The sequence below is a fragment of the Crocuta crocuta genome, unplaced genomic scaffold (genome assembly GCF_008692635.1).
Source record: "Crocuta crocuta isolate KB4526 unplaced genomic scaffold, BGI_CrCroc_1.0 scaffold29, whole genome shotgun sequence".
NCBI lineage: Eukaryota > Metazoa > Chordata > Mammalia > Carnivora > Hyaenidae > Crocuta > Crocuta crocuta.
Genome location: NW_027533280.1, coordinates 3075690 through 3083180, shown reverse-complemented (window position 1 = coordinate 3083180; position 7491 = coordinate 3075690). Strand labels below are relative to the sequence as shown.

Here is a 7491-nt window from a genome sequence, read left to right as displayed (position 1 = left end):
GGCCTCTTTCCTCAGGGAACCACCAGAGCCGGATGAGAAGCTAGCCCACCAGCTTACCCTGCCCTGGTATCCATGCCCCTGCCAGGAGGGGGTAACGAGGCCTCCAGGTGCCCCCAGGACACGGGGGGAGGTGCTCACTGCCCTTGCAGGGTGCCAGGGGCGCCAGGCCCCAGAGGTGCGTGGGGCACGGCCCTACCTGATCCAGGCTCCCCCTGGCCTCGGGCATCTACAGAGCCCACCCGGGAGAGAGTTGATCTGGGTCACCTTGCCTGTTTCCGGCTATAAAAGGCCTGTGAGTCATGGACTTTGCAGCCCAGGGACCCAGCAGCCGCTGCACAGGAAGTCTTAGGGGGCTCACCCTCTCGGGGCCACAGAGGAAATCATTCTGGGCGCCAGCTTCAGGACGGCTTGTTGGGTGACTCAGTGCTCTTTGTCGGAGAAGGAGTAGCAAATGCCTTTTTAAGGGAAAATCTGGATCTGGGAGAGGGGGGTCTGGGCTGCCTCCTGGCACTCCTGTATCCGGACTCCGAGCTGTACCCAGAGGAGCCCAGGTCTCACTGGGGAGCATGGCCCGGCCTGTGACTGGCAGGGACGAGACGTGCTTCTCACAGCGGTGCCCAACAGGGAAGACAGAAAGGCCACAGTCGGGCGCCTCACCCCTTGCAACGCTGACCTCTGGTCCACAGGCCGGTGTCTCCCTGGAGAGCCTTCCTGGCTGCCCCTCAGTGAAGAAATGGCTTTGCCTTATATCAGACCCCAAATAGTGTTTTATGTGTGTTTCAATTTTTATGGGAAAATGTACTTGAGTGATGTGATTGAAAGTTCAGATTTAGAGGGTGAGGGTCCGTGCTTAGCTGTGTCTTGCTCCTCATCCCTCCCCTCCTGGGCTTGGAGGTTTGCAAACGGTCCCACCCTAGGCCAGGTGAGGATAGGGCCCCAGGGCTTGTCCCGGCATCTGTGTCGTGTGTGGGCCACCCTGGCGTGCGGTCTGCCCGTTGTCCTTTCTTGCTGCCCTAGAGAAGAGGCGGCCGTGGTAGGGGCAGCCTCATGTTTGTCCCTGGCCCTCCTGCTCAGCTGTGCTGATGAAAGACTTGATTGTCAGGGACAGGGGAGATTGACTCCCGGAGCAAGTGAGGTTTGGGGTCACTTGGGGTTTGCAGAACCAAGTCGTGGTCTGGCTGCCGCGTGGCTCTCGCCACAGCTGTAAGATGAGCTACACAACCTTGAGCCGCCTCCTTCCCCCGTAGATTCTGGGTGAGCTTGAGGCCCACGGGTACAGGACCATCGAAGTCACCCTATACCTCCAGCCCCTCGTCCTGGGTGCAGTGCGTGGTGGCTCTTAGGAGACGCTTGCTGAACCGAGCTGTGTTCCTTGCCTCGACCCCGCTGTTGCCGTAGTTTGTGAGGGCCCCCTAGTGTCTGGGGGCAGCCACAGCCCAGGGGGCTCCTGTCCCAGCAGTTTGGAGTGTGTTGGCATCCGAGGGCCTGGGACAGAGTTGTCCTGGCTGGCCGGGACTGGCAAGGCAGGTCCCCAGGCCGCTGGCACCTCCCAGGGTTGCTCTAATGATGCCCCGAGATAACGGCGTGGGGCTGCACTCTGCACGCCTCTCACTGTGCCTGTCACCAAGGCCGCGTCCCAGCTTCCCATGCGTACCCTCCTCCCTCCACTTCTGCAGTTTTCCGGCAGCTCAACACAGCCATCGCTGTGTCCCAGATGTCCTCAGGCCAGTGCCGCCTGGCCCCCCTCATCCAGGTCATCCAGGACTGCAGCCACCTCTACCACTACACAGTCAAGCTCATGTTCAAGCTGCACGCCTGTAAGTCCCCCAAGCCCCTGCCGCCCTGCCTCGGGCCCCCTGAGGTTCGGCCAGAGCCACAAAGGGCCATGTTTAGGCGGCTTACATTGATAGACGTTGATTGTATTAGCAATGAAAATCAAGACATTTAAAAAATAGCAACATTTAAAAAATAGCAATTTTTTAAATGTATTTTTGAGAGGTGGGGGGGAGGGGCAGAGAATCCCAAGGAGGTTCTGTCCACGCTGTCAGCGCAGAGCCCCACGTGGGCTCAAATCCATGTACCGCAAGATCATGAGCTGAGCCGAAGACGGACGCTTGACTAAGCCACCCAGGCGTCCCTAAAGGATACTTGTCAGTTCAATGTGACCCTAAGACCCTATCCATTAACATAAAGAATGTAGGAAAAACCCTCTTCTCCAACACAAGGATTTAGGGAGAAGAGGGCCGTGGTTTTACACGGTTGTTCTCTGAAACGCCTGGTCTGGCAGCCGCCATGGCGCCTGCATCTGAGGTCAGCCTCCGGTAGCACCTCGTGTCCTGCAGGCTGGCGTGACACATCCAAAGAGGCGCATGTCAGCTCCTTTGTGTTCACGGAGGGTTTGACCCTGGCGGACCCTCCGAAGAGGTCTCTGTCCTTGCACCCCACCCTGAGAACTACGGGCCTGGGGTGAATGAGCTGTTGGAATGCTGTCACCCTAGGCTGGAGTCCAGGAGCAATTTCACAGCGCCCCCTACAGGCAGATGCCGGTCAGGCTTGCTGGGGTCAAGATGCCGACTTTGGCGCGCGATCCACTCACCCACCTCGGAGTCAAGAGCCGCACTCCCACAGGGGGTCTCCCCTCACCTTACTCTCCCAGTTGGTGGGGGGCCTGGCCAGGCATCAGGTGCTCTCTTTAGGATGGTTTCTAGAATGTGGTGGAGCAGAGTGGCAACGGGAGGGAGGGAGGGTTAAGTCTTTGCAGGTGCCGGGGCAGAGGGGAAGCCCTGTCCAATGTCCCTGCCCTCAGGTCTCCCAGCTGACACCCTGCAAGGCCACAGGGACCGGTTCCATGAGCAGTTTCACAGGTACGGCTCGGTCAGGGAGGAGTTCTGCGGCCTGGTGAGCTGGGGCTGCCTGGCCGGNTCCGGGCGCTTGGGCTCTGGGGACGACTGACGGGGGCTTCCTCCAGGGCCGCGAGCACCTCCCACTCATTGCCCCTCCCCCAGGGGCCTCCCAACTTCCTGCGGGCCTCGGCGCTGGCCGAGCACATCAAGCCTGTGGTGGTGATTCCCGAGGAGGCCCCTGAGGATGAGGAGCCCGAGAACCTCATCGAGCTCAGCACGGGGCCCCCAGCTGGGGAGCCGGCGGTGAGGTTCCCCCACTTCCGGTTGGGTGTCCCTTGGCCCCGCCCTCCCCTGGCCTGCCGGGCCCCGGGACGTGGCCGTGGGTCACCGTGCTTGTGTGGCAGGTGGTGGCTGACCTCTTTGAGCAGACGTTCGGACCCCCCAATGGCTCCTTGAAGGATGACAGGTGAGGTGAGGGCCCGGGCGCCGCCTGCGGGGGGGCGAGCTGTGGTCCCCACTGACTGAAGGCCATGTGTCCCCAGGGACGTGCAGATCGAGGCCCTGAAGAGGGAGGTGGAGGCGCTCCGTGCGGAGCTGGAGAAGATCAAGCTGGAGGTGAGGGCCGGGGGCGGGGCTGTGCGGCGCGCCCCCCCCTCCCCGCCCCCAGGCGCGGGCCCCACACCGCCGCCCTCCTGCTGCACAGGCCCAGCGCTACGTGTCGCAGCTGAAGGGCCAGGTGAACGCGCTGGAGGCCGAGCTGGAGGAGCAGCGCAAGCAGAAGCAGAAGGCGCTGGTGGACAACGAGCAGCTGCGCCACGAGCTGGCCCAGCTGCGGGCGGCGCAGCGCGAGGGCGAGCGGAACCAGGGCCTGCGCGAAGAGGCCGAGAGTGCGTGGGCCGCACCGGGCTGGGGGGCGCGGGGGGGGGTAGCCGGCAGCCCGGGACCACCGCCTCTCCTGCCCCCCTCCGCAGGGAGGGCCAGCGCCACCGAGGCGCGCTACCAGAAGCTCAAGGAGAAGCACAGCGAGCTCATCAGCACACACGCCGAGCTGCTCAGGAAGGTAGGCAGAGGCGGGGCGTGGCGGGTGCCGGCTGAGTGGGGCCGTGGCGGTGCCGAGCAGTGAGCCTGCCCCCCACCTGCGCAGAACGCGGACACGGCCAAGCAGCTGACGGTGACGCAGCAGAGCCAGGAGGAGGTGGCGCGGGTGAAGGAGCAGCTGGCCTTCCAGATGGAGCAAGTGAGACGGGAGTCCGAGCTGAAGGTGCGTCCCAGGTGTGCCTGGGTCCCCGCGGCCCGGCTCTGGCGTTGCTGCCCCCACCCCGCCCCTGTGACACGCTGTCCTGTCCCAGCTGGAGGAGCAGACTGACCTGCTAGAGAAGCTCAGGAGGGAGCTGGAGGCCAAGGCAGGGGAGCTGGTGCGCACCCAGGAGGCCCTGAGCCGCACGGAGCAGGTATGGCCCCTGCGGGGAGGGGGGTGGGGGCAGGATTTAGGGTTCTCTTTCCCATGAACGGGACCGTGGCCACATGCCGCTAGCGTGGCTCAGGCCTGGGGTGTGGTTCGGACCTAGGGGACACAGGAGCAGGTCCTGGCTTCAGGAAGTTCTCTAGGGGGGCAGTAAGGAGAACGTGGCCTTCTGGAGTGGTCTATAGAGCTGATGGGGGCGGGGTGCAGGCGAGGTCCCCGGAAGCCCTGCTCACTGCCCACTGTTCGCAGAGTGGCTCGGAGCTGAGCTCGAGGCTGGACGCACTGAATGCCGAGAAGGCCGAGCTGAGCAGCGAGGTGCAGCGTCAGGAGGCGGACCTTCGGGCGGCCCAGGGCCTGGTGCGGGAGAAGGAGGAGGCGCTGAGCCGGGAGCAGCAGCGCGGCTCTCGGGAGACAGCTGAGCTGCAGAGGCGGCTGGCAGACAAGGTGACCCCTCACCCCCCCNNAGGTGCCCCCCCCCCCCCCCAGCCCCCACCCTCACCACAGCAGCAGCTGGCCCGGGACTGGTGTGCAGGGCTGTGCATTCCCCCGGTACTTCCAGAACATTTTTATGACTCCAAGAAGAAACTCTTCACCCCTGAAGCAGTTAATCCCCACCCCATCTGACAGCCCCTGCCCGCCTCTGTGGCTCTGGATCGACCTGATGCAGGCATTGCCCGTGGATGGGGCCACACCACAGGACTGCTGCCTTTCCCTGAGCAGTGTTTGCAGGGTTCATTGTGTGTCGTGGCCCAGTCACGTCCCACGGCCAGAGCGCATTCTTTGTACTCAACTATCAGTTGGTGGCTATTTGTCCTCAATTTGGTTGTTGTGGGTAATGCCATGAGCCAAAGTGGCCGTGCCATTTCTGTTCCTGCTAGGAACATATTCAGTGTTCAATTTCCCTGCAACCTTTTTGTTTTTTTAGTTTAACTTATTTGAGAGAGAGAGAACGAGCTGGGGGCTGCAGAGAGAGGACACAGGATCTGAAGTGGGCTCTGCACTGACAGCAGAGAGTCCACCGTGGGGCCCAAACTCCCACGAGATCATGACTTGAGCCTAAATCAGACGCTCAACTGACTTAGCCACCCAGGCGCCCCATCAGTTGTCTTTTTATTGCTGAGCTGCCCCCGCCCCACCACGCCCCTTCCTGACAGAGCAATCCCAGCACAGGGGTCGGGTGGGGCCTCTCCTCTCCTCAGACCTCCCTCCCCAGTGAGGGTCCCAGCTGGCCGCCTGCCTAGCTGCCACAGCGCTGACCCTCGGCGGGATGTCCACGCCACCTCTCCCGTCCCCTCCAGGAGTCTCAGGAGCAGGAGCTGCAGCAGAGGCTCGTGGACGAGCAGTTTGCGGTGCTCCGGGCCACCGCCACCGAGGCCGAGCGCATCCTGCAGGACGCCGTGGCCAAGCTGGATGACCCCCTGCACCTGCGCTGCACCAGCTCCCCAGGTAGGTCCCTTCGGGCCGAGGCCTTGCCTGGTGGGTGCGCAGCGCGCCCTGAGGAAGGGGCGGGAGGGTGATGAGGCCTCAGGCTCCTCCCTTGACCGCTTCTCCTGGTGCCCGCAGACTACTTGGCAAGCAGGGCCCAGGCAGCCCTGGATGCCGTGAGCACCCTGGAGAAGGGCCATGCCCAGTACCTGGTGTCCAGGTCAGGTAAGCACGGTGGTGGGGGGACGGGAACAGGCAGGGCAGGGGCCGCCGGCACTGGGGAGCCCGTTTCGCTGACCGTGGCTGCCTCCTGCCGCCGGGGAGCTTCCCAGAGCCGTGTCCCCCGGCGCACGCCCACCGGGAGCCCAGCCCGGCCTGCCCGTGAGCCTGGCATCACCCAGACCTAGCTTTGTTCCCAGCTTCGCTGTTGTCTGGCCACCTGACCTTGGTGTAGGCTCTTGTCCCCTCCGAGCTTCTGCTCCATAAACTGGAGCCTGGTGCTCGTTGGGCTTGTGGGCAGAGGACTTGAGCAGCCTGCCCGGCCCGGCCTGGCTCCCTGGTGGCGGCGTGAGGGTTCTGTCTTTCCTTCCCTCCCCAGATGCCTCTGCGCTGGTGGCAGCCCTGACGCAGTTCTCCTACCTGGCCGCAGACACCATCGTCCATGGCGGTGCCACCTCCCACCTGGCACCCACCGACCCTGCCGACCGTACGTGGGCCCCGGGCTTGACCCCCACACGGCGCCCGCGGTGGACCCAGGGAAGGCGGGGGACAGACCGGGCCTGGCGTCAGACCCGGTGCGGGGGTGTCTTCCAGGCCCCTGACCCACCTCTCTCCCCAGGCCTGATCGACACGTGCAGGGAGTGTGGGGCCCGGGCTCTGGAGCTCGCGGGGCGGCTGCAGCAGCAGCACACCCTGCAGCAGGCGCAGCCGGGCCTGGTACGGACACCACTGCAGGGCATCCTGCGGCTGGGCCAGGTGAGGGGTGCGGCCTGGGGTCTGCCGGGATGAGGCTCGGGGCCCCAACTTCCCTGCACCTGCCTTTCCTTTCAGCTGAACCGGTGCTCGTTTGTGGGGCTGACGGCTGGAGGACACAGGGCAGGGACCGAGCAGCCACCCCCCCTCCCCCTTCCAGCACTGCTGCTCCTGCCTCCCCCAGACTCCCTGGGATTGCTGGGGCTCACGTCTGCCCTGTCTGATTCCTGATGCCTCTTCCCCAGGAGCTGAAGCCCAAGAGCCTGGATGTGCGTCAGGAGGAACTTGGGGCCATGGTGGACAAGGAGATGGCGGCCACATCCGCGGCCATCGAAGATGCTGTGCGGAGGATCGAGGTGAGGGCAGGGGTGTGAGGGCTCCCCTGGCTCCTGCGGCAGCCCTGCGGCTACGCTGGGCTGCGTGCGGGGCAGAGGGCTGGNTCCCACGCTGCCCTCCTCCCCGCCTGCTCACACCTGTCACTGGCTGCAGGACATGATGAACCAGGCCCGCCATGCCAGCTCTGGGGTGAAGCTAGAGGTGAACGAAAGGTGAGCCCCCCTCCTGCACCACCCCCGAGCCCCCGGGTCCCAGGGAGCTCTGTCCCCCATGCTTGGCTCTCCAGAAGGGACTGGGAACAAGCAAAGCCCAGCCTGCCCTGTGAGCCCAGCCTGCTGAACACACGCGTCAGACCTGTGTCATCCACGCAGAGGGCAGGCTCTCCAGGGTCACACTGGATTCACACTCTCTCCCCCCTCCCCCCCCCTACCCCCCCCCTCCCCGCTCCCC

At 64.3% G+C, this 7491-nt stretch overlaps 1 protein-coding gene across 1 annotated transcript in view; it reads left to right on the top strand.

Annotated features, from left to right (window-relative positions):
* HIP1R (huntingtin interacting protein 1 related) overlaps positions 1 to 7491 on the top strand; it is a 27944-nt gene that overhangs the window by 17611 nt on the left and 2842 nt on the right. The window contains exons 8-23 of the mRNA XM_077747951.1: positions 1677 to 1817; positions 2807 to 2885; positions 2969 to 3146; positions 3248 to 3309; positions 3386 to 3458; positions 3547 to 3730; positions 3815 to 3903; positions 3988 to 4104; positions 4193 to 4294; positions 4558 to 4752; positions 5607 to 5754; positions 5872 to 5958; positions 6332 to 6439; positions 6572 to 6708; positions 6951 to 7061; positions 7195 to 7253. Coding sequence (XP_077604077.1) covers positions 1677 to 1817; positions 2807 to 2885; positions 2969 to 3146; positions 3248 to 3309; positions 3386 to 3458; positions 3547 to 3730; positions 3815 to 3903; positions 3988 to 4104; positions 4193 to 4294; positions 4558 to 4752; positions 5607 to 5754; positions 5872 to 5958; positions 6332 to 6439; positions 6572 to 6708; positions 6951 to 7061; positions 7195 to 7253 — 1870 coding nt within the window. The remainder of the gene's footprint in view (positions 1 to 1676; positions 1818 to 2806; positions 2886 to 2968; positions 3147 to 3247; positions 3310 to 3385; positions 3459 to 3546; positions 3731 to 3814; positions 3904 to 3987; positions 4105 to 4192; positions 4295 to 4557; positions 4753 to 5606; positions 5755 to 5871; positions 5959 to 6331; positions 6440 to 6571; positions 6709 to 6950; positions 7062 to 7194; positions 7254 to 7491) is intronic.